Source organism: Fulmarus glacialis, unplaced genomic scaffold (assembly GCF_000690835.1).
Source record: "Fulmarus glacialis isolate BGI_N327 unplaced genomic scaffold, ASM69083v1 scaffold17609, whole genome shotgun sequence".
Lineage (NCBI taxonomy): Eukaryota > Metazoa > Chordata > Aves > Procellariiformes > Procellariidae > Fulmarus > Fulmarus glacialis.
In genome coordinates, this window is record NW_009235401.1 from 1 (window position 1) to 27,100 (window position 27,100).

The 27,100-nt window shown below is 44.3% G+C and overlaps 1 protein-coding gene across 1 annotated transcript; it reads right to left on the reverse strand.

Annotated features, from left to right (window-relative positions):
- Nucleotides 1–711: 711 nt before the first annotated feature.
- On the reverse strand, nt 712–25,777 carry LOC104072488 (homeobox protein Meis2-like). Its single transcript, XM_009586019.1, has 5 exons — nt 25,700–25,777; nt 24,379–24,455; nt 6,499–6,557; nt 5,146–5,235; nt 712–2,276 (listed from the first exon to the last, which is right to left on the reverse strand). The coding sequence occupies exons 1-5, from the start codon at nt 25,775–25,777 to the stop codon at nt 1,993–1,995; spliced, it is 588 nt and encodes a 195-aa protein (XP_009584314.1). The 3' UTR covers nt 712–1,992.
- Nucleotides 25,778–27,100: the final 1,323 nt, after the last annotated feature.

Genomic DNA, 27,100 nt, shown 5'->3' on the forward strand with positions numbered 1-27,100 from the left:
TGGGGGGGGGCTGTTGCACGATTTTGCCTTAATTAAACTATTTGTGTATTTTTCCTACCCCCGGGAAACTCTCTTTTTTTTATATAGCTGCGATTTTATGTAAAGAAATAGAGGCGGTATCGCAGCCTACCCGGGCTATTCGGTGCTATTTAACTCACTGGCTGCGGTGCAGAAAGTACAGCTGTGCGAGGAAATTGGTTAATGAGGAGAGGACGGCCTGCGCCAGCCTCCGCTCGCAGAGGTCCAGCAGCCCCTCGCACCAGCACGTCATTTACTTACAAATATGCATTGCCCGGGCAATGTTTTCCAAGTTTTATTTTCCTCCTTCCTTAGTACGTTCAATTCCAGAAAGAAACGTAGTAGGTCAGTGGCTCAAATAATTTAAACTGCGTATTAGAACGGTAATTTGGCGGGGGGAGTAATACTATTTACAAATTTCTGTCCGATAATGCCCTACGATATTACATTTATTAACAGGCAACAGTTCCCATCCTGACAATTTACAGTGCAAGTTCCGAGAAAGTTTCTTTACGCAGCGCAGCACTACTTTTACATTCTTTGAATACGAAGCCGATATTTAACTAGCGAACGATAGGTACACGTCTGGAGCTAGCTGAATCTTGTAGCTGCTCGGCTGCCAATTTGGGATAGAATGGCTACAAATACTGAAGGGGGGCAGGAAACAAATTTTGCAAGCAGTGGAGTCACCATGACAAAAAATAATTTGTTTTTATTTTAGATTCAGATTTCATTACTGCACTCAAACTACTACAACTGGGCTTTGAGTTATTATACAATCCAAACTGTTTCAATCAGAAACTCTAAGACTCAGTGTGCAATGATTATTATTAATAATAATTAGCTCCTTGGTTTCTTGATAGAAAAAGGCTATCAACAAGCATTTGTTTAACCACAACAAAAGTATAATTAGCTTATCCCACTTAGTAAATCTGTATGCATGCCAACTCATACCAAACTGCTACTTTTACAAAAAATTGCAATAATACAGATCATTTTTCCAGTCCTTTTTGCACAAAATTTATTTACAATGTATACATAAATGCTCCATGATGGGACTATGGAAAACAAAAAAAAATGCACACATGACCGATGTCTTGCCCAGAAAGAAAGTCAACATATTAAAAATAAATCTTCAGTCCATGTTTCGAGCTGCATAAAACAGGAAGTGATGTACAAGGTGGTGGTTGCTGCATGGGGACAAGGATGCTCTGATGTGACAATTAGGCTTCAAATACACTGCCTTTCCGTTTCCATGCTTCCTCCTACCAGTCTCCTTAAGACACTGCCTGCAACAGCTGATTAATCATTGTTGATGACTGCAGTTTTTCCCATCCTTCCCGATTTACATCTGTTCAGGCCAATTCAAATATGGTGAGTAAATGAATTAGACATGCAAATTCACGCCCCAGGCTAGAAAGAGAGAGAGGGAGAGAGACGGGGAGAAAGGGAGAGAAAGGGGAGAAAGACAGACAGAGAGAGAGGAGGAGAGAGAGAGAGAGTGTGCATGGCTGAAATCCTAGGATAGAAGAAAGATTCTTCTGCCTGACATAGTTATTTTAATGCTCTAAAAATCCTGCAAATAAGCCCTTTCTGTCATTTGCAGGATAAGTGTAAGGCTTCTTTTTTTAATGTAAGGAGGCTTCTGGAGGAAGTGAAGAGCTATGGAAACAACACACATAGTGTGGAAAAATTTCACATTTTTTTTAAAAAATCTATAAGAAACAACGTAATATGGATAACAGTATAATAGCATTTTACAATATTTCACTCTTTGTTCTCTTAATGTCTTATATAGGTATTTAGCATGTCCCCAGAAGTTGACTTCGGTTGGTGTTTTCCTGCTTTTCAGGGTCCCTGTGAAGAATCGGAACGTCCCTTGGTCCAAAGTTGACGCCAAGAACTCCATAGTCATTGCAGAAAGACAATGTTTGAAATCTACCGTCGCTGCAGACAACGCGTATTTCCCTTAAGCTACTGAGCATGAATGTCCATCACTTGTCCGCTCACTGCCGGCTCGCCGGTATGAAGCATTGTGGGGCTTGATGCTGACATGGGCATTCCAGGGTGGGGTGGTCCTCCATGCATCATCATCGCTGGGTGGTGAGGGTGTCCAGGAATGTAGGTATGCATGGGGGGGCCATGACGCAGCTGAGCGGGATGGGGGGGCATCTGGGGTGGGGTATAGCTTGGCTGTCCCATATTCATACCCATTGGACTACCCCGAGACACATAATCCCCTGGCATACTTTGCAGCCCTGCGGAGAGAAAGAGGCGGTGGTGAGTGGTGGGGACCAGCTACCGACGTCGGGCCGTGAAGCTCCTCCGCTCGGGCACGGGAAGGCCGGGCTCGAGCCAAAGGTGGGACGTGGAGTGACGGGCGCGCGCGTGCAGTTGCCTTTGGGCGATCAGAGCCTACGTAGGGACTCACAACGATGGCAAACGGGAAGGATCCCCAGGTCAGAAAAACCCCCAAGAACATCCTCCCCTCCTCCAAAGGCCGAGTTTTGGGAGATAAAAACCGCTTTCTGCTTTTACAGTTCGGAATGTATGCGATGGAGATGCTTCTGGTCTGGAAGCATGCCGGAGGCAGAGCCAGCCCGATGACGACTAACGTCACGCGGGGCGGTGGCCCCGAGCCGGGGAAGCCCTGCGAGGGCTCTCAGGTGGGCTCCATCCCCTGTGGCCTTGCTCCAGCCACCCGCCTTCATCTCCTGGCTTGTAAAAGCGTGCTGGGAATACAAGGCAGGGAATCCGTAGCGGTTAATGAGGGGCTTGGGAGGAGAGATGGGTTAAATCGGTGTTGAGGTTTATCAACAGTTATTTATCTAGCTCTCAAGCCCGATCACTTGGAATCCGTCCCAAGTATCTGTGCCATTCAAACAGACGCTATACAGCAAGCACATACATCGCTGAACAAAGGCCTCATATGAAGCCGAAATTGATAGGATTACTAAGGACGATTGTTAAATCAAACCTGTATTTTGAAACACGTAAAAAAATTACATATAATCAATAACAGTTATCAATTAATTCCTTCCCCCTGCTCACTTCTGTCCGAAAAAATCAGGCGCGCAACTCAGTCAACCTTTCAGTGGGTTTGGGAGAACAATAAGAACAAAATTGGACCTAAAACAATAAAACCTCCTGCTTTCCGTGGGCCTCTGCCTTCTGCTTGGATTGCTGTAGCTGATGGGAACTGACAGGTGTATTGTTTCGGAGAGCTATAAGCTCCATAATCATCAAGGGTGAAAGGCATACGCTATTGCTAAGTAGGTTCAATTGGCTTTAGTTCTAAGTAAGAGCGCGCTGTGAATGCGCCGAACACCTTGGAATCAGGTCTCAAGGCTCTAGCAATGAATAGCTGCTTAATCTAGCCTAAAGGAACAGTTTTGAACTAATGAAAATTGCTTATAAAATATACTGTACTCACAGCTCTTTAATCAAAAAAGATGATAATATTTTTTGTAATAACCTATTAATTTAATTGGTCACGAAGCATAAAATACATCATTTAAATTTAATTGACCCAGAAACTAAGAAACAATATTTAAATTAACTAAGCTAGAAATTTCCATGATGAGGTAATAAGGCTGTTGCATTCCCAAGCTCAGAGGAATGTTTTCACAGCTAATTGTTAAAACTTAGTTTTGACTCGCGCCCAGAGAAGACGACTACGAAATACACTTGGCCTGGGTAACTTCAAGCCCTACATTAAAATAGGCTGGGAGCACAACAAAGATGCCGAAGTAACTGCTTTTAACTCCAGAAAGAAAGCGAAAAGAACAGAATCAGGCACCATTTAAACATGGTACCGGTGCCTCGGTGTTTCAAACCGCTTTACTCTTTTTTTAAAAAAAACAACTAAAATTTGTATAATGTATTTTCTCCTATAAAAAGACAAGAGGGAAAAAAAAAAAAAAATGGGACAGTTTTTCTAGGCTTTCTTCGCAAGGCCTGCCACTGAAGATTGCATTAATGATCTCTATTTTTGTATACTGAATAAGTCAAATCCATTTGTCACACTGCAAGTGATGGCATACTTAATTTGGATATAGTCAATTAGCCTGGGCTAAGCTCCACAGCCTGCTGCGCACACCTCTATTTTGTATTCTCTCTTTTTCCTTTGCCACACGTAATCCCATTATGACGGACAGACAAAGAGAAATAAACTTGAAAAAAAAAATCACACACAAAAAAAATCAAAGTTTCGTCCATCGCCTTCCAAAACGCAACTAAGTGAAGCTGCTGGGTTTGTTTTTTTTTTTTTTAAACCTACGAGAAGTCTCTGTTTGGCTTTTTTGGTGTCTTGCAGGTTAGCGGGAGAAATGTAACTCATGCATCAACTGCGGTTAGACAGATTTATGACACTTTGGGGACATGCTCTTTCCTCTCCCTGCGCTGCTGCAGACCGCTTACATTTTGCAAATCAGTCTGTTGCCAAGACGACGGGCTCCCCCACCTCCCCGGCTGCTTCTTGTTTTGTCATGTGCTCGCGGATGGATAATAGCATCAATGTATGGCGGCGTCGATGTACGGCGGCGTCAATGTACGGCGCGCGCGCGCACACGGGGGGTTTGGGAGCTTGGAAAGCTTGAGCTGAACCGGAGGGAGAGAAACCCGAAGGAGCCCAGGCGTAGGACGGATGGATGGAAAGGAAGGAACAAGCATGAGGCTATGGGCAGGGAGAACATAGGGAAATGCAAGGAGACAAATATCCCTCGGACAAAGTGAGAACAAAGACCCCGTTTGTACTTACTTCCCCCTGGCTTTGCCATTGGTTACCTAGGTGAAGGTTACATGTAGTGCCACTGCCCCTCCATGCCCATATTCATGCCCATTCCACTCATAGGTCCTAGAGGGAGATAAAAATCCAAGAAGATGCCAGAGAATGAGCAAAGTCAACAGATAGTGCCAAAAGCCCCTTTCCAAAACACAGCACGGCAGAGGGTCCAGGACCACTCGAGCGAGAAGACGCCTGGTTTCCCTCGGCGGTGTTGAAGGCAGGCAGAAGACAGGCGAGGCAAGGCAGGCAGCTGAGACGACGGCGGAGGGCGGAGGTGCGGTTACCTGCGGTGGCGCGACCGAGGTCACCCTTCGGTGGGCAACGCTCCCCCAGGGGCTTACCTGGCGCTCGGATGCCCATGTGCTGCTGGCCGTCCATCACGAAACCTCCCATCGGCTGCCCGTCAGGGTTATAGGGTGTTCCTTGACTTACTGGAAAAGCGCAGAACATTGCTTTTTAGCGACAGCCAAAAGGGTCACCTCTTCTCACGGCGTCAAGACGCAACCCCCCCACCCACCGACTGCGTGAGACGGCTATCGATGCTGGCTCTAAAAGAGGGAAAAACATCTACGGTTCGAATTTAGCGGCTGGGCTAACAAGCTTGCTTAGTTTTGGCTTCATTTCCTACTGCGAGTTTGGAAATGAAGTTAGCGATCCGAAATCTCGAGACACAAGGAGCCCCGGCTCCAGCTGCTGCCGCTGCTGACGTCAATGCAAAGACCTGTATAGGAGCCGGATTTTATGGCTGGAATAGTCACACTGAAATCACAGTGTGTTAAATTACGCCCGTGCGCCTTCCTAAGAGCAGGACCTGAACACGTCCGTGCCAGAGATTTACCTCTAATGACAAAATAATCGAACATACTCGAAGAGGAAGCGTGGCCCAAAGGCATCTTGGACAACCACGGATTTGGGTAGTTTGGCAGCGAGACTCGGAAAACAAAACCCACTGGGAGTAATAGGCTATTCCTCGATGGTAAATACCCACACAGAGCTGCGAGCCGAGACCCCAGACAGAACCGGCACGAGAAAACTTAAGATTTTAAAAGAAAAAAAAAAAACAATCCTTCCCCAAGTAAACCCAAACACGCAGCGATCCCAAAAGACAGCTACTAAAAAGAAGAGACGAGGGACAAAAGGACCCTATACACGTACCACTACCTGGACTCGAGGTTTTAACTGTACATTAAAAGCTGGCTTCAGAAGTAAGCTGCCTTGGGTTATTAAAGCACATAAAGCTCTACCTCATTGAATGTCTTTGAACTTTACTGAGTCCCACAAGCGATTCTGACCCCTTTGCCCTTTTGACAGGTAATAAAGTTTACAGCAATTCCACACCAAGCCATGCACCAGGGAGTGGTCACAGGAGCAGAAGGAGCTGGGAAGGAAAACTCAAAACAACTACTAAAAAAAATAAAAACAACTTTAATTCCGAACGTGTACGGGAAGTCCGGTCACGAAGCAGATCATTTTAGTTTCTTTTTTTGAATTTCCAATGTCTTTTTTTCCCCCAAATATTTTAATCGTGTTAAAATGATTAGGGTTGTAATGAAACAAAGCTGGTTGTATTTTAATTGTCAATCACTCCCAGCATTCATTTCTCATTTATTTACCAGGTAATGGACCTCCCGGTGAATGGCTTGAGGATGGTTTTCGCCTGCGTGACTCGAATACAGTTACTATTGGGGACTTGCCTGCTCGATTGGACTGGTCTATCATGGGCTGAACTATTCTTCTTCTAGCGTTAATAAACCTGCAATAAAAAAGAGGAAAGCAAGCGGTTACGGAAGGGACGACTTCCACCCATCCCCAAGCCCTCTCGCCCCGCCGCGGTGCTCTCCGTTGGGCTGCGTGTGGATGCAAATACTGCAAAACCTCTAACCCCGATGACCTTTGAGAGTACGAGCTTGGGGTTTCCGAGCTGATTTATGTTTGCCTGCTTTTTACCACAGTTGGACACTTCCATTTCATCTTTTCATGGGGGAATTAGCCGAGTTTTCAGGAAACAATACCAGCAACGCTCTTCTCAATTCAGAACGGGGCACGAAAAAAAAAACAAACGGGTGAAGCCGGCGAGATGCTCGTGAGGGCATCTGCTACCTCCCCCTCATTAGTGCCATTTCTGCCTTCTGTCCTCCGACTTCTTATGTCCAATTTTTTTTTTTTTTATCAAAACCTGCCCCTACCTCTCGCAAACCTAATTCCCTTTTAATGCCCACTATTAAGATAATGAACTGTGATGGCAGAACCCCATCAAATGAGGGAACGTCTGGAGTTTTATCACCGCTAAGTCACACTGCTGGGGACTTCAGAGCCGTGCATTCCTCCTAGCCATTTCTTGGTGGGTTTTTCCCCCCCCCTCTCTCTTTATGCAAAGTCTGAGGGGTCAAGGCGAGGTCATAGCTTTACAGTAATTGAATTTATAATCCTGTTTTCTCCAGCTAGGCCTGACCATTTACAGCAAACATCTTGTTAAACTGTAATTACTGGACTACTGAAAATTCCCCCTGAACAATGAAAAGCAGATCTTTGGAAATAAAAAAAAAAAGGTACAGTCGTTTTTAAAAATAGCCATCTGCAACCGTACTCCTTGCGTTTTTGTAGCTCTTCGCCTCAGTTAGTCTTGCTATGCTTATTTGGGAAAGGAATATTTAAAATAATTTGGAGCGAAACAGAAGGAGGAGAGGGATCGCAAGTGCCCCGGTCTCTGCGGGCAGTCCTCGTGGCGCTGAAATCAGGAGGCTCGAAACCACGGTTGGGAACCTGTCTGAAGAGCATCAGAAGAACTTCTCTTGCGGTTTCGCTCCTCAGAAAGCCTAGTTAAAAACCATTTGGAAAAAATCTCCATCGAGATTTAATCACGGCAAAACCTCATAACCAGACCACGTTCTTTACGAGAGAGAAAAAGAATAGTAAGAATGTGTACGCCACAGTATTTACTGGTGAAGGAAGAAGCGTGAGTGTGGGTAAAACCACACTACACTTGCGAAACGCGATGGGAAAGTCCACAAAGGGCTACTTGGTGCTTGTTTTTGTTGCCTTTGCTTGGGGTGGCTTAGCAGGAGCTCTCCTACCGCAGAGATAAAGCCACCAGGACCTTCCCGCTGGAATCAGCTCTGCCCACCCGTTCCCCTACATTGGCGGGGAGAAGAATCGCAAACCACCGCCCCGTCCTGTTTGTTTTGCCCTCATCAAAGACCAGCACCGCGATTTCGGTCTCCTCCTATCTCCCATTCCCGACTGACTCCCATTACCCAAACTCCTCCAAAATGAATCAAGATGTTGAGTCCTAATCAAACCTGTCTCGACAAAATGGGCTCAAAGGCACCAATTCTAGGTGCCGATCCGGAAACCTTACACCTGAACTAGGTCATGTTTTGTCAGCAACAGTATTGGATCAATTTTTCTACACATTTCTAATAAAAAAAACCCCTCAACTCCAGCAAACGGTGTTGCAAATCAGTTTATCATTATCTTGTACAAACCATGAAAATTAGAATCATGTGAGCAGAAGGTTAGACTAATTCTCCTTTCTCATTATAAGCACAGGTGTAGCACAAACACCATGCGAAATAAGCAATTAAAAAAAATCTGCTTTTTTTCCCCCATTAGCTGCCTTAGCTCCATGACCAATTAGAAAATTGTTTAATATCTGTAATCTGCATTTGCAGAAAGCAATTTTCACAGTAACTCTCCTAAGTAAAACAACAACACAAAACCCCAGTGCCCCAGCCATTTCTTTCTGCAAGCCTGGCAGGCTCTTGCTATGTTTACTCCTTCTCCTCCCCGATTGCCAGGATCTGCTACTGCGGCAGGAGGGGAGGGTTTCTGGTAGCCGGTGAGATTGGCTGGTCACCGAAACCTTCATTTGCCAAAAGCTTTTACCCCAAAGAAACCCTGAGCAAGATGAAGCACGCACACCCCAACTTCGCAACCTTCTCTTCCTTCTCCAAACTACAAGCGCTTTTAATAAGAAGGGGGGCTGAATAATAAACTATACAGCTAGAATAATAAACTATATAGCTAGAATTTACCAATAATTATCCACAAGATGTGCCTACAGTAAAACGTATTCTCACCTGTTTGCCCCACGCTATCGCTCGGGATATCTGCTTTAAGAACACTTCACACACAGGTACTTAACAGTTATCGTCTTCCTACGCATTCGTGTAAGTATTTTCTGTAAGTAGCAATTCTGCCAAACAGCCCAGTGTTTGGATGTCTTCGGGGGGAATTCAGACGCAAGAACATTTTCCTTCTGGGCAAAGTAATAAAATGACATTCTCGCTCCTCCCACTAGAAGTCAAACGGAGGTCAGCTCCCCATCCTTGTATCTGTTTAAATAAACTGGTCCAGCTGTTTGTTTCCAGGATGCCCTTTAACCTTCTGTCCCATCCTCCCTGCCTTTGTAACAGAACGCTTTACTTTGCATTATAGTAGACTCCAAACCACTATGCATTAAAAAAAAAAGAAGAAAGTATTCACTTTCAAGTTTCTTCCTGCATCCCAAACCTGGAATTCGTAAGAACCCATCAGATTAAAACTATTAATGTGGCTTGCCTTGAGAGAGCACAATGCAGCGCTGTTACGTTTATAAATCACTTTTGAGAACTCTTTGCAAGCAAAATTGCGAATTAGCTGTAGCTGCAAAAATATACAGGCATGGGGATAATTTCTTTGTACTCTCTGTTTTTTTCTTTTGAGAGCAGGGCCGAGATCTTTTCCTCACTCTTTGAATTTCCAAAGTGCCAGGCTGATGTAACACCAGCAAAAATGATGGAACAGAAAAGCTAACAGGAAAAATCTCACTGCCCCTTTTCCCCTATGCTCACATTCACCTATCTAAAGAGAAAGAAACCCTAAATCACTCTCGTTTTTAAAAGTTCAGAGGAATCAGGACCTAAAAAAGATGTTTGTGTATTAAGTGTTACTCAAATGGAGTACTGTCAAAATATGACTCGGCATAAAACTTAATGATTAAGACAGCAGCATAACCTTGCTCGTATGAGTAAAGACCCGCACAGGCTCCAAGACTTACATAAAGTATTTTTCCCCATACCAGTGCTCTATGCATTGGTACCTTTGCTCCGATGTGGAAGGGGTCTTTTTGGTTTGGGTTTTTTCCCCCCGAAGAGCAGAATCAATAGCAGCACAAACAACATGCGATCCCTCAGTGCACAAGTTGTACCCGTCTCCCTGCCCAAGGAGAGCCGAGAACTCTGCAAACAATGCTTTGGGTTGGTTTTTTTGCTTTTTTTTTCCTTTTTTTTTTTGGAAGGGGAAGGATCTGGCATGGAGGAAACATTTGAACAGTTGGGCAAACACAGAAGTTTAAAGCGTTTATTATTTTTTTCAAGTTAACTTTTCCTTGCCCTTTTGGATACATGAGATTAAGCTTTCTGCCATGTCCCAAAAAGGAAGAAAAAACCAGCTATTCCACCTGCAAAACCCTAAAGAGGAGTAGGAAACCCTCTTTTCTCCAATTTGCATTTTACTAGGATGTTTTCTCTTAGGCTTCTCGCCCGGGGTCTGTCTCCAGAGGTCACTGGCAGTCTCCCCGGTCGGCACATCGCCGGTCCCACGGGTGAGATCCAGCCCCGGCCCCGGGGATGCAGCAATCCGCCTCTGCACTCTGACCTTCAGCTTGGCCGCCCTCCCTGCCATGCACAAGTTTTGTTTCTTCTCAGTGAGAGGCGGCATGGCTAGTGATGACAAAAGACTTATTTTAGTTGGAAATTGGCTACAATAATAGCAGCCAGAGAGCAAGGATTTTCGGAGGGTCACCAAACCCTCCAAAAGGCACAGTTCGCTAAGGCTCAGGTTACAGCCCGAGTGACATTTTCCGCACAGATCTGTTCTTTCTCCCTTCCCCTTGTATTTTACTTCTGTTGAGTGAATAAAACAAGACCTTCCTCCGCTGTCACGAATTTCCAAAGTCACCTTTGCTCAAGAATCGACAGAGCGATTGCGGGGACTTCCAATTTGCAGTCTTTGAATGAAATTTTCCAGGACCAGCTGTCTGAAAGGAGATGCTGAGACTTAGCGATATATTGAATTTTTCTCTCCCCGCAGCCCTCCCAAATGAGGAGAGTTTCACACCGTTACTGACTTTTGATACTTGGAGTTGCAGGCTGCTCCCTCTCAATATTGTCCCAAAGCGCCGCATGCGACGGCAAGCCAGAAGTCTGTGTATCAACAGCGGTGCCAAGAAATTCCCGAAAATCCCTCTGCCTCGTTTTCTCCTTGAGCTCCTTCTAGCAAGCCAGGCGTAAGGACGATGAGAAAGCCCACAGATTCTACAAACCCCAGCGCTAAAATCTCTTTTGCCCCTCTGCAAAAAATAGTATCCCTCTTGATAACAAACAAATCATCATTTTTTTATTACAGACGCCAAAGTAACCAGAGCCCTTCAAACCAGCAAATAATTCACTTGCAAAACCAGCCGTACTTTTTTCTGCATACTGAGATCCTTCATTTATACAGCAGCGAAACAACCTTCTCTATTCAGCACTTAATTCCTCAACGCTTAACAGGTTTATCTCTAATAAAAACAATTTAAATGGAAAGTGTGCTATAAACCAGGATTATTACACTTCAGTAACTGCTTTATTCCTTATTTTAACATATTTTCATTTTTTCCTGTGTATTTGTTTTCCAGAGCTTTTTAAGGGAGTCAGTTAAAGAAAAGAAAAAAACCCCTCAAAATTATTTCACCAAATACTTTCAAATGTTTTAAAAACAGCCTTAAAAGTAGCAAGCTCCCTCTGTAATTATGAACAGAAAAAAAGAACTGCAGACTTTTGAATGGTAATCACATCTCCCCATCCCTAAAATGAGAAATAAATGTTAAAAGAGTGCTTACTGCCGTTATTAGAAAGTTCTGATCCTGAAGTCAGTTAGTGAGCTTAATGACCCGTAACTACCAGTCATTAGCAATCCATGCTCTCTGTACTCCCTTTATTTGTAAAGAAAAAAAAAAAAAAATCCAAGACACTCAAGAAACTTTGTTCAATTTAAAGTCAAACCTTATGAAGTCATGTTTGGCAACTTTTCTTGCTTTCTCCTCCTCCTCCTCCTCCTCCGAACCGAAGACAGTTCACGACTGCAATACATCATTTACAACACTAAATGGAGGTAGGGAGGGAAGAGAGTACACGGGCTGCTAACCGCCCACTCCAGACACGTAATATTGGAATATACTCCAAACGCAGCGAGTCCATCCATCAGGAGGATCGGGAAGGTCTCCTGAAAGCTCTCCTCTCCCTCCTTCCTCCGCTGGCAGCACCAGCGCCAGGGACTGTATATAGGGCTGGGGGTGTCGCAAGACAATATTGAAGAGCGAACAAATAAAATACTATGCAAAAACTAGTGATGAAAAACCACTAATTAGCTGACAAATTTGATGTAAAGCACTAATGAAAGCCATGTGTGGTTCTGCAATTTAGTTTTAAAAATAGCTTCTGACTTCAAGCATTACTATGTGACCCCACCGATGGATTCATGTTGTGCATTCAGAAAAGTTGCTTTAAAGCAGGAGAGTGCTATTGAATCTCTCGCAAGCCAACCCTGCTAATGTAGCGAGCATATCGAGTGCAAAAATAGAAAGCGGAAAGATGGCATCAGGTACGTGCTCCTTGTAAGAGAGCTGGCTATGCCCTACATTTTCGCCGGCCCAACATGCACCAGCTCTACCTTTGGCCACCTCCTGTGCTTGGTCTTCTTCTAAGCCCTTAAGCCCTGCTTCCCCTTCTGCTCCACACCATGCTTTCTTCTCAAATCACCGTGGGACGCATCCTGCCTTCAAATAAACAGACCAGATTTGGTGGAGCACCCTGCCACCAGCCCCATGGGACACCACGCAGCCACGGTGACCACCTCGGGGTGGCAGCGAGCCCAGTGGTGGCTCATGCTCTTGGCGCATAAGGGACAGCTGATGGCTTTCCATCGAGGTAGGACCCACAAGCTCCTGGCCCTGCTCTTTCCTTGACCCAAACGCTCCCCGAGCCCCATCTCCACATAGGGCTCACGGCTGGTGGCTGCTTGATAGGTCTTTCTAGAAGAAAGCTGGGCAGGAAACACTCTTCCCGTCTTGCAAAATTTTCCCTGTTCCTCAGCAGGATGGAGCTAAAGCCTATTTGTATTTATTTAGCTAGTTCTGAATGAAAAACAAGGGAGGGACTCGCCAGAGAGTAGTGAAGAGCCAACGTGCCCAGAGAAGGGCTCCCTGGAGATGCTCTTCCCTGCTCTACCCATCTCCAGTGCCCTCCCACATCACAGGCGAGCTGCTGTTGGCCTTTCTGGTACGCTCTCCTCCTCCCATCCCATCTACAAATCCTACTCAGTCCTCCAAAAAGCTCAGCCAGCATGGAAAGTTTCTGGTGAAAATCCAGGTCTGGCATCCGGGCGTCTCCCCGCCGATGCCAGGGAGCCGGAGCAGGGGCCGTGCTGCAGGTCTCGGCTGCACGGGGAGGGCTCGCAGCAACCTCATTCCCTGACACCGCAATTCCCTCGGGGTGCAAAGCAGATGTAAACTCGCCCTCGGCAGCCAGATGATGTAAGGGGAAATCTTTACATGGCAAAGCGCCAGCGGAGCTGACCTCCCGTCTCTTCCCTGCTCCCAAATCCCAGCGCAGCTGTACTCTGCTGATCTCCGTGTGCCACAATTAGCCTTTAAGGAATATGGCAAGGATTCATCTAGTCATCTAGCAGCACTAAAGCTGCTCTAACTCACGCCCGGGACAGCGCTGGACCCAACACAACGCTGCAGTTGGGTACGCAATGTGCTACCGACCAAAATCTTGCCTCCCACAAAAATGCTCTCCCTGCCCAAGGACTGATGCTGTGTAGTTGCTTTTCCACTGCAGATTTGGAGAGCGATTCATCTCAGCACCATACAGCGCACTGTCTTTGCTGGGATAGAGACGTATGCGCTTCAATGTGCAGACCATGCCACAAACCCCAGGACCTCCCAAATGCTCGTGGCAGAAGGTGAGCAGGCTCTCTGCAAGCTTTGAGAGCAGCCCGGACTGCGATGCACATCTCCCAGCTCGGCGTTTTCTTCCAGCTCTGAGTGGGGTCTGAACCTCAGCTTTCCATCTGAACCTTCAGGAGAGCGTGTCTGCACTCTGTAACTCGGTCCTGGTCTGGTGCACGCCATCAGTGCAACCCAGCGGCTTGTCTTCAGCAGATCACTTCAAACCAACAACCCGAGTCCCGCTCGACGGCAGGGATCATGCTGGGAATGGGTGAGAACTGATAGCAAACTACTCGCTACTTCTTTGAAAACGCTCCTCTCTCTTCCAGCAATTTCCTTGTCCTCTGTCGATTCAGCATAACTTCTTATTTAAGGGAACGTAGTGTTTGTGAGAGGTGCCTGCATGCTCTCTGAGCTTTCTCCTGCCACACAAGTGGCCTAAACACAGGGGTTCCTCCTTTGAGGTCCAAGGCTTTTTCCATACATCAAGCTGGGAGCCTTGTCCAAATAGCTTTTTTCCTGTTCGCTCCTACCTATAATGCATACGACGTGGGAGCTAGAAGCCGTGGCCGGTCCTCCAGCCCAAGCGAAACCAGAGAGGTTGCTCCCACATCTGGCGCTGGTTTAAGTGCGTTCCTGCTCACTGAAGGATGCGAGAAATGCTCTCTCCGCCCTCCTGAATGGATCTCCTCACCCTCCTCGTCTCTAGAAGGCCACTTAAGGAATATGGAGTAACTCTGTAACCCTGTCACCCCACACCAGCTCCTCCAGCCTTCGGGAGAAGCGAACCCAGGGTGGCCAAACCAAAAGCCCTGACCAGTGTCTTTGGGGGAAAATACCCCTGGAGCCCCCAAAGAGAAAACATAACGAGCCCCTGTATGGGACCTGTGATTTGTACGTGAAATAGGCTTTGACATTGCTCTGCTCTGTACCCCGAGACATCGGCTCGGGGCGGAGGAGGGAAGCTGTGATTCCTGTGGTTGCATCCTGCCCACCACTACTGAGATAACAAACACGAGCACGTTGGTGTATTTCATGTGATGTGGGCACCTGCAAAACTGGTTTGAAATTTTTTTTCTTTGTTTTTATTCCCAGAAACCACAAAAGATACAGTTCTGAGTCAAAGCCAACCTGAAAAACAACCCCACGCTTCTGGACGAACTCCCCCCCCAAAGACATCCTACTTCAAAACATTGTTTTCTAACCACTACTAATAACCTACTTTGTAATCTACTTTATCTAAACATAATTTCCCATTAAGTGAAGTAATTCATTTTGCTTATAATCTTACTCCTGACGGCATTTTATTCAGGGCAGGAGAAAAGAGAAAAGACATCCTCAGAAAACAACGCAAACAAAGCACACACGGGGAGGTCAGAGGAATGTCAAAAATAAAAAGAATTTGTGAGACCATGGGACACAGAAAGCTTAGGGATCAGCCCCCAGATGGTATAAACCACCTTTATAAACCAGAGAAGGTGAGAAGTTGGACATCTCTGGGATAAATCTGAATTAAAAAGGAGCTATTGCTATTGCACTTTATGATTAGCCAAAAAAGCCACAAGGACTACAGCGGCTGGGCAGGGGAAAAAAAAAAATAACCCGTGAAACTGTTACATGACCTAGATTTCGTTGACAAACTGCGGAAGTAGTATTTTTTCAGCAGCATCTGCTGCCGTTTCTTTTCTTTTTTAAAAGTAAAATAAAAGGCAGAAGCCTCGTTAGTGCTAACGCTGGTATAGCCAGCCATACATCATTTACACCGAAATCATTTCAGGGCAGGCAAGGCAAAACGCACGCCCTCGAAAGCACGTCCTCGCCCTGCGCCTCTGGCTGTGTTTCATTTTTGAGAAGAGAAAATTGGTTTAGCCAAGAAGGAGGCAACATTTGCCCCATTTTTAATATTTCAGGCTGACTTTTTAACCACGCCGTTTGTTTTATGCAGGTGCAGCCCCGAGCTAGCACCTGATGTAAGTGCGAGAGAGGGTCTCTGAGGGCACCTTTCTCCGCATGTTGGTGTTTCAGTTCGCAGCAGTTAATCGCTCTACACCAATCTCAGCAACTGTTGACACAAAAGAGGTGGAGATCAGGTCTGTGCAAGCACAAAATACCAGAAAGGCAAACTATATGTAAACACACTTCAGATAGCTATGACAAGAATAGACCAAAACCCGACTTGCAAAGCAATGACAAACCATTACTCTCCCCTTCTTTCTTTTTTTTAATATATTGAGGGTATATATATATTTTTTTTTAATATATCGAGCATATTTTTCCTGACAGAAGCATCTCTTGCACTAAAGAGAAACCAAGCCCTGAGAACTGTATTTACAGAAGACGGCACAGAGTCCTCCCCTTGCTTGCATTTACACAATACAATAGTGTCCTGGATGAGGTTCTTTAAAGCCAAACTTTTGTTTTGAGACAATGCACACCTGAATCTCAGCCTTTTTAAATAAAAAGTAGCAACCAAAGCCTTCTGACCCCTACCCTGATCCTGCAGAGCAAAGCTAGGGCAGGAGTGGAGAAAAGAGCAAGCGGCGAATGTTTGCACGGTGCCGTTTCATCTTATTTCCCTGACACCTGACAGCGCATTCATTACAGAATATTAATGCACTGACTAAAAAAAAGTTTGTCAGGTACAAAACCACCCCAGAAGAGGATGGAAGGCCCAAGGGAAAACAGGATTATTTTTGGCTGCGTATTAACTTCTCAAGTGCCAAGTGCCTTTCGTTAGTCAAGACTATCGGCAGGTAAACCCCGTTTGCACCGTACGATGCTCTGTGGTGGGAACCGACCTTTCTCCCTCTCAAAAAAGCATCTGTGTGAATAAAATAACACCAGTTATTTTATTTGCTCGATGCTCAGGGCACCGCTAATTAGTCTGTCAGTTCGTGCAAAATGATTCCACATTTGCTCTTGAAATAAATGGTGATTCCTCTGCTGGTTTTGCCCAGCCTGGATCCAGGGGATGTCAGAGCAATGCTTAGGGAAAACATCCTCCCTTGCTGCTCCTGGATGTTGTGACCCCTGTTTTGGGGCAGTCTGGGGCACGCAGAGACTGCCAGGGTCTATCAGCTCTCCAGGGTGAACACCCTTCCTCTGCTCCACCTGAAATCCCGGAGGCCAAGGGGGGCATTTCCCCAAAAAACCTCTTTATCCACCTCCTCCAAGCATCTGCCCCTTTTGGAAAAACATTCGTGTTTCGTGCCAAAACCGTATCACTACTCTTTAAATCCGTACGCCGAAACCAAGCCCCACACGTTTAAACCACTGCACTGTATTTTTAAATGGCTTTACTGAACTAAAAAAAAAAAACCAGCCTAAAATCCAGTGATACGACGGTACCTGATGGCTCTAAATTCACAACTCTTCCCCCTGCAAGCTATTTGCTCAGCTTTTCTAATAATACCTTGGCTGCCTGGCAGCTCTCCAGGGCTGTCTAAGGCAATATGCAAGCTAAACATTTTTTCGTCTGATTTCAATATTTTCTTATGAGTAACTATACATGATTTTACCTAGTGAGTATTCCTGATTGCTGTAATTTAAGAACAGAGAAATAGACTACAGATGTAATATTATTATTACAATTGGCATTCAAGGTGAAAGGCATAACAATTAGCTAAGACTTAGTGAAAACATAAATGTAAAAATCTGCTTGAAAATCCAGCACATGGTACGTTTAGAACTGCTAATTTACCGCACATATTCCGAATTGCTCAAACGGTACAACAATTCACCCAGCAAGATCCCTTTTTTAATGGTCTTCTTGGGGGTTTGTGGTTTTTTTGGGGGGCATGATTTTCACGTCGCAAACACCTACTGTCTTATTTTACTCTGGAATAACGAACAATACATATTTGTTAAACCTGCAACATATATTCTTTCTTACTTCTATTTTTCCTGCTTTCGCATGTATTCCCATTAACAAAACAGTGTTTAAATAACATCTGTATATGTATTCTTGAATCACATAAAGAAGAAAAGTAAATAGTTTCCAAAATCTGACAGTTAAGTTTGTATTGCTGAAGTTGAGAGGATAATTTGTGAATGTTTTAACATTTACAAGTAAATAAGTACTTGTATTTACTGTATCTGATTACTGAGAAAAGTATTTGTTATGTTCTTACACAGATTCAAATTGCATCTTGACCTTTTCTCGTTTAATCTGTTTACTGCAACAAAAGCAGTAATAGATACCTCTGAAAACAAGCAGATATTTTACTCGCCTAGGACTAAAAATCCCTGCGTGCGACGTGCTCTGGAAAGCGGCAAACCGAATAGCTTGCCTAGTTATTGTAGCCGGTGATTTGGTAGGCAGCAGGGGTGAAAAGCCACCCCTGCGTATAGGACCAGCACCTGCTTTTGCTATGCTCCCTCCCTGCCGGCCTCCTCCCCCACTTACACCCTAAAAATAGTGCTTAAGTGGGACTAAAGTGGTGCGCTGGTCATGTGCTGGCCTTTTGCTCAGGGTGAGTATCACCCTCAGCAAAGGAATTGAGCGAAGCTGATGTCTACGCTCAATGCCCAGCCCCATGAAGGAGCCTTTCCATCCCCTCCAAAGGGGCTGACGAGGGGCTCAACACACGGGAATCACCGGACAACATTATCACTTGGATTTGGGGGTGTTTGGGGTGCGCTTTAGATGCACTGAACCCCAGGCATGCTGTGATAAAAAAATCACAGCGGGAAAACAGGGGCCCGGGACTGTTTTCCAAAAGGTGAAAACAGGGCCCGGGGACTGTTTTCAAAAAGGTGGCGGGGCGGAGAGCCATGCAGCCGCTCCTCCTTCCCCTGCACCTCTGCGGAGGGGTGGGCAGGGGCTTCCTGCATCCGCCCCATCTGCATCTGTCCCCATTTCCATCCACCCCATCAGCATCCCCCCCCTATCTGCCCTATCTGCATCCCTCCATCTGCCCCATCCGCATCTGTCCCCATCTCCATCCGCCCCATCAGCATCCCCCCCATCTGCCCTATCTGCATCCCCCCATTCATCCCATCAGCATCCCCCCATCAGCATCCCTCCATCTGCATCTCTCATCTGCCCCATCAGCATCTTCCCCCATGCGCCCCATTCGCGTCTCCCAATCTGCATCCCTCCCACCTGCCCCACTGCATCCCCCCCATCTGCATCCCCCCAACTGCTCCATACGTAACCCCGACGTCTGCAAGCCGGGCCGGGCACGACAAGCAGATGGGAAGGACACCCTCGCAGTGGTGCTCCCCGTTGGTCGCTGGGTGCTGGGGTGCAATCGCCCGTGAGTAGTGCAAAATTCTCCCGTCCTCCTGTCCCCGCCGCCCTGCCTGCCCTTGCCACGGCAAAGAGCTTTGTCCCCTGCCCCGCGCGACTACAGCAGCAAAGCTCTACCACGAGCAAAGAAATGGAGGCAGGAGAAAATTTCTTGCCAGAGGGGAGCTGTGATGGGGCTGAAAGAGTAATAAAATATTTCTGGGTGTCTATGCCCTGAGCTGGCTGCGCAACATACAGTAAGGTGGTCTGGTCTTCCTATCGCAAACCCATCTCAGATTTTTCAAACTCATCTTCAGGCTGGTCTTGGAGCCTTTTTAAAATGTCTTCCTTATAAAGTTTCAGCAAAAATAACTTCAGCTGTCTCCAAGAATGAGATTAGGGAAATTTACATTATTTGATCATTTTTTCCAGTGTGTTTGGTTGGGGTTTGTTATTTTTTTTGTAAGCCTAGGAAATTATACACAAAATTGACATTTAAAGAAGCCAAGGTCATAAAATCAAGAACTCAAGAGTTAGGAAACTGTATTACTAGAGCTGCTTGCACCCTATTCTTCAATCTACTTTATACGCAAACAGTCAGTTACCAGCTCGTGGTACAATTTTTGATAGGGTCCAATGCCTCAACCACTCCAATGATGATTACGTTTGTTCTAAGAACAAGCCAGGGCACTATAATGCAGAAAAATTGATTTCTACAGGAAATAAACTTTGACAAAGTTGAACAAGTAAGGCAGCAAACGGCAAGAAAAGCAAAGCAGTCCTGGCTGAAGCAGCTGAACGCTGCACTGGAGAAGAGGATTCAGCTCTGCTGCTGCCTTGGACTGCTCGGGAGCTGCTGAGTAAATCTTCAAACCCAAACTTTTCACCAGCAGTTACTGATTTCTCCCATCTCTCCTCCATACCCAACACTGGAGGTTGGCAACGTAAGACGCCGAGGCACTCAAAACCTGGAGTTTCCACTGAAACTTGGAGTTTTGGTGGTTGCTGGACCTTAAATGTGGGTAATTTGCTGTCATTTTGAGTCATCTCACAGTCCCAGACCAACCCAAAACTGGCGGCTGTGCTGGACCTGGACCCTCCTGAGCCTCACTCCTTCACCTGGGAGCCGGGACAACACTATTCTCTCTCCTTGCAGGGGAACTGTAAAAATATCACGCAGACCCACAACCTTGTACGCATATATAGGCAAGTGGAGGTCAGGGGAGGACTTGGGTATTACAGCAGTAAGCGCCATAGGAAAGCCCAGCAGTAATTATTAATTCCATCTTCAAGCAGGGTTTGAATACAGCTCAACAAACGAAGCACTGAAGAATGAGGGTAAGATAAAATATTGACTAGCTGCTCCATCATTGTCTGGTCTGTGCCCTAGATAGCACAAGGGTATTCTGGAAAAAGCAGAATGGAAACACCTAATAAAGGGCTGGAGCTTTAAGGATTGGAATTTTCAAACTTAATCTTTCTTTTTTTAAGATCATTTTAATGCAGTTGTACGCAACTCTATTTAGGGAGATAGTCACATACAGACATGCACATATAGAGAGGTTATATAGACACATTATTCTACCAATATACAGACATTTATCTGTGTGTACCTATACTTTCCTAAAACATAAACAAGCATCTGACACCTAATGCAGCCCTTGATGAGAATTGCTCTCTCTTCTCCGTAGAGTACCGCCAGTAATTATTTACCATTAGTTCTTAACGGGAAGAGATTCAGCTGGGATGTAGTAAACAAGAAAACTGTATAGATTGTTCAATATAGCCCGGCTGGCTCTCAACTGAGGTAAGAAGTGATTGGATCACACCTCCTGGATATTTCAATCACAGTTTTTATCACTGGGGAAAAGCACCTTATTAACCTGTACCTGGTCAGGTCCCTTCCATGTCCATATATGCAACGCTGTCAAGATCATACAAGTGCCCCTTCTAGTTCACGTTACCATGCTTCGAACCCTACACTGCTGCGGGGTTAAATGACTAACAAGACGGAGACCCAAAGGGTTCATTTAGACTAATGACATCTTGAACTCTGCTACCTTCCTACCTGCCACAGATTTTTTTTTGCAAGAGGGTAAGGGCTCCCTCTTCCCACGACAAAAACATCCGACAGTGGCAAAAAGATGGTCCTAAAAGGCACCGCTGGCGATCCGCGAGCAAAATCGCCGTGTGTGAAAAAAAAAAAGGGAAAAATCCTCCATGTGGATTATTTCATTACTTTCAACAAACAAAACAACCCAAGGAAAAAGGACAAGTTAAAACCGTGGTATTTTTAAAGACATGTGCCCTACCACGGATACATTTTCCGGCACGTCTCACATCATCACTCCATTCCTGTAACTCCTCCACCATCAATAGGAGTCGTGTGCATCATCCCGGGGAGCCTGAACACCGGGCAGACCGTATGTGAAAAGCACCATTTTTTTCGTTACGGCAGAGAACTGAAGTATGCAACTAGCACATACTGTAAAGGCATTCAAAATATGACAAAAAAAATTGTTCAAATGCTTTCAATCTGCAGAAAACAAATGCCCTCTTCACTGACTGTTCTGTGGCAAACTTCTAATTCCATCCAGAAAATCCAGCATTCCCAGTCTGGGCTAACGACCATGCCACCAGACATGAGTTTATGTTTTTCATGCACATTTCATGTATTCCCACATGCTGTGTTGCTGCCAATAATTTATGACTGATCTGCACCCAGCCTGCCCTTCAGCATTTTATTTAATCTCTGCAACAGTGATTTACAATGACTCATCATTAATACAAAAATGTACATGTGTGTTAACAAGTTTGGAAGAATCTAAGGAGGAAGGCAAAATTTTTTGCAAGTTGTGGCTGAATGACTTATGAGCCCGCTGAAGAAAGGCAAAGCCAACCAGAAACGATACGTTAGCTCTTCCCTGCAGCAAACAATTTAGGCAAGAAGAGTTTCTTCTCCTGCATACCACCGCCTTAGAAGAAAAGGGATTGAGGAAAAGGTTGGGAGAGGGTTGCCCATATCCCCGGGATTCGGGAGGGGATGAGTAGCTCGTTGGTCACCCCGTGGCTGGATGTTTCCTGAGGATGCACGTGTGTGTGTGTGCAACCTGCACACTCAGCCATGGCCTCGCAGCCTCCTTGGTCCTCAGCATCCATTACAAAAAGCAGGGGCTGAATTACCGTATTTTGGCATTTCTGCCCACCACACGTGGATACCTGTTATTTAAAAAAGCCCCAACCGGCTCTATAGTGTTAAATCTTTGTGGGGCTGGGAAGGGGGATTGTCTCAATAATTTATGCAATTGTAACACCAGAGCAGAATTACCAAACTAGCTCAAGCAGAGGAAGCCTGCCCTACATCCACAAGACTTCAGTTATAATGTATTTTGACCTACTTTTTTTTTTTCTTTTCTTCCTTGCACATAAGGAACTTATAAAAACACATCTGACACAAAGCCAAAGTAAAAAACTCCTCAAATCCAAGGCGAGATGGGTACTGAAAAACACCCTGGAAAGTCACTCGGGAGAAATTCCACCAGCTTTAGTTCAAAGCATCCCATGTTCATCGTCTCGGAAAACTTCTTTGATGGCCCATCCTAAACAGACACAGTTGCCCACGCTGAATCCCATGTGCCCGGACCCCTCCGAAGCAGCGCACACTCGCTCCACCCATCGTTAAATAAGACCCCTGACGAACATACGCAGCTTCTCAACTGGCCAAAGCGCCTATCGTTAAACTGAAGGACAACCATATAAATTAGGGTATCGCCTGGATGAAGGTTGGAGGACATAAAGCTGAAGCAAACACTAATTTTTTCTGGCTGAGCCAAAATACTGTGGGTTACGTTTCTTTATAACACATATTTCATGTTTAGTGCCTTTTATTCCTCTGTTTTAAAGTAAGTATCTTGGAAGCTTACTTCACATACACTAAGTATTTGGTATTTTCCTTTATTCGGTGTCTTAAAGGGCTTCAAAAAATTGATCTCCCAGGGCTGCTGTGGGGTCACAGAAATTGATAACCCTTACAAGCTATGCTTATGTGAGCCCGCCTGCGTCTCCCAGATAGTGCACTTTGTAAATTAATCCTCCAAAGGCAAATATATTGTAAGTAGCTTGTTATCTCTAAAGTACTAAATTGAAGAATACATGGGATTATATTGACAGAAATTACATTTTCTGTAATGGGGTTTAATATATCTGAAATCTCTCCCATAGGCTCCTACTCTCTCTAAGAGAGGAGGGTTTGTTAATGTAGGTGCAATGGACATCAGGACCAAATTTATTCACTAAAATGGATTAGACCATGTAATCAGAGCTTCAGTAATATTAATCTCTGACACTTATTGAACGGAAAAAAAATACTTTTGTCTGCAAACTGGCATTCCTCCCTCCCTTTTCCCCAGCAGGCTCGCCATTTGCCTTGGCCATTTTCTGGGTATTACTTCAAAGAGGATAGGATTTCCCATCATAAACACTAATCTAAAAATATTAGGACAATTAATTAGATACACTTAGTTTTACAAGGTATTAGATTGCAATACACTTCAAATATGACACTTGTTCTGGGATAGTGGGAGAAACCTGCATTTCGATACAGTAACAAAGGGTAATAAATCAAACTTTTTTTTTAAGGGTTCGCTGTTGTGTTTTTATACTTAAATCACGAGTAATTTTGACTGGTTGCCTTCACCACATCCCGGACAGTTAGCAACCCAAAATCCACTGCAGAAACAGCACAGATCCCGATTTCCTTCAAACAAATTGCTACCACGACAGATCAGGGGTTCCAGCAACCCTTAGCTGGAATAAATAAATAAAATTGCTCCACACTGTACTTCAGCAGCAAAGAGCCAGATTGTCCTCAAAGTTTATTCAAGCTTTCAAAAACTGGACTTTTAAAACAAATCAGTAAAGGGAGAGAAGGATGTCAGTCAAAAAGAAAAACCCCACTAACAACATTAAAAAAAGCATGACAGCATCCCAGAATAACAATATGCTTTGCAGAAACGGGGCCACTTGCCCCTTTTTTCACCCAACATCTCAACCTCTTCCAAGACCGAAGTTCTCAAAATGGATGTGGCTTCCTATTGAAGAAGAACCATCCTCAGTCAGAAGGAGGACTGGTACCCAAATGCCAATACACCGAAATCTGCCCAAGCGATGGGAAAATAAATACGGCTTGTTTTCTGCAGTAGGAAACCTCCTAGTTCCCATAACTGAAACCACTCACCCGGCTATATTCCTTTTGCATCAATAAACTGCTGGGGGAGGGGGCAGACAAGGGCAAGGTGTGTCCTCAAAAATGCAAAGCGTTAGCCGGAGGGTGCCAGCGGCCGTATAGAAACACTAAGGAAAATTACTTACCAATTGTTCACTTGAAGTATAGTGAGCCCTGTGTCTTGTGCCAACTGCTTTTTCTGTTCTTCTGAAGGGTAAGGGTGCTATAAGACACCAAAATAAATATATACATTTAAAACAATGCTTTTTTTGCCTACTTTTTATTTTAAATTAAAAAAAAAAAAAAACAGAAGCGTGACATCTATTATTGAAAGGTGAAAATGCTGAGGTGTGTCACTCTTTTATAATTATTAATGGGCTACTACATCACTTAATTAATGGCAGTAAAAGACAAGCCAATTATAAAGATTAGTGAAGTGGAGAAATAACTGCTTAGGATACTGGCAGTACCTTGATACTCAAGAAGGATATTTGTTGCATTAGCTGAAAGTTTTTGCACTTGTCTCGAATGACCGATTAGAGTCAAATCACCTTTTTTTTCTTCTGTATTTCACAGAACAATAAAGAATGTGATAAAGCACTCCTCTGTAAAACTAAAACACACTGATGTTTTCTGAGATAGTGAAGACAAATCTTGCCAGTGCCCCAAAATAATTTGCAAATAAGATCAGCATCCTGAACATAAACAAACGCCTGGGTTTTGAACACAGGCCATCGCAAGGTCAACGATCAGCACATTTTTGCCTGACATTAACATAGCTGTGCTGCACTAATCCTAAGAGACAAAAAATAAATACTGGTTTAATTGAAGATAATGTTAAAATTCAATCATAAGTTAAGTTTCTTGTGAGAACTTGATTGCTTTCTCAGAAAATTCGCTTCGGCATGAATACAGATTGCTTAATAAATCAACAGCAAAAACCACATCCAAGTTTGAAATTTAGAAACATCATTTCTGTCCTTCCCCTCCATGTAAAAATGTCACTGTCCCAAAAGGAAACGGCCAAATATTGCAAACGTAACAAGTCTCAGGAAAAACCCTGTTTTGAGGATCCGCTCGGCTCCCAACCTGGACACTCAAGTCCCAGTACACACTGGATTCAGACCTGGTCTGCTGCAAGGTACTTAATAACGTTTCAATAGAGATAATTTGATATAACTGGTTAGACCTATCCCAACACCCCATTTAGCAGCTGGTTGTCACAAAGTATTTGCTGTTATACACACATCCCTTTTTTTCCTGAAACATTCCCATATCCTTTGGATGTATTCTTCGGCATAATATTACACGAGACGTAAACTGAAACCTTGTAAAGCGTAAGAATTTAAAACCTCATAAAATTCCGCAATCTTATTGGTATCGTAACTATTTAGCAGATTTTATACATCCTTGTAAACAGCATAATCTGACATCTAATGGCTATGTTACATGCCTGCATCACCTCACTTTACCAAATAGGAATTTTTGTGGTAACTCCAGCAACTTCCCTTTGCCCAGCATGCCCATTTCAAAGCCCACTGCCATGGGCCACCGGCTCCAAAAGATACACTTTTTTCACCCCAAAATGGTGGGGTATTTCCCATTCTTTTAAAAATACTGTTTTCTTGACAGTAAGTGCACAGATAACCTGCACACCTGTAAACTACCCCCTGTATTTTCTGCATGTACGTGAAACAGCTCCAGAATTGCAAAGTGGAAGACACAGGGAAGGGGATTTTACTTCTTTTTTACGAGTGATTTGCATTTTACACATGGAAAAACATAGCATGAGTTTTACAGTCCGCCTTATATACACGTCCATCCACAACAAACATTCGTACTTGACTTACGTCCATCTATCTGAACATAACGTTTTGCTTCTCTTCAAACAAAAAACCCTACAGGGATGATTTGTAACATTTTCATCTTTATCGCTTACTTCCCATTTCATTACTTTGCTATCAAGCGAGGACAAAATTATTCTTTTTTTTCTTATTTCGCTTTGCCACCTTACATGTGATCTAATTTTAAGTAATTGAACAAACTGTGTCTAATTTCATGCAGCAAGCAATAATTACTAGACAGCCTCTAGCTATTGGAATTGAGAACTCTGTCTCCATTAAGCAATTTTCAATTGTTCTGGACTTTTTTCCAAACAGACAAGACTGGATAAAATTAGCCATCAGAATAATACAGTCACAGTAAAAATAATTGCTTTAAAAGTCCCAACCCCCAAATTCCTCAAATTGCAGTATGTTTAAGGTCATCTGATTTTTTTTTTTCATAGCCTAGCACAGCATAAACTTTTAATTTCATGATAAATCTGTAATTGCCATAATCACATGACAGCCAGGACTTCACGTAGCTAATCCCTCTTAGCTAAAGGTTCACAATGCGGCAGGCTTTTTAACTATGATTCAGAGTGGTTTAAAATATCTTAAACGCTGGGCATCCTTATTATATAAGCTTTCTGTGGATTGTACGAGTTGTTCCTTTGTAGGCTAAAAAAAAAAAAAAAAATAATGAAAATGACTTTACAAAGAATCAGCACGCCACAGGCTAGGTTGCTATAAAAACATTCAAAGCCTTGTTGCATTCCCACCCACAGGGCTAGGAAGGCCTGTGCTACAGGCAAAGGCAGACATCACATTGCAACAGAGAGAAAGGGGGAAACCCTGAGAACTGCCATTTTATGAAGAAATAGGAAATTCAGTCGAAACTGTTGCTGTTGGTCTTTATTTCACCCGTGCGACAATGACAGGTGCTTTCCAAAAGCTTTCTAATGGTTGTTTAAAGGGATAAAGACACATGGACAGAGGTGTGTGTATATATATTTGCATATATATGTATATTATATTTGCATGTACA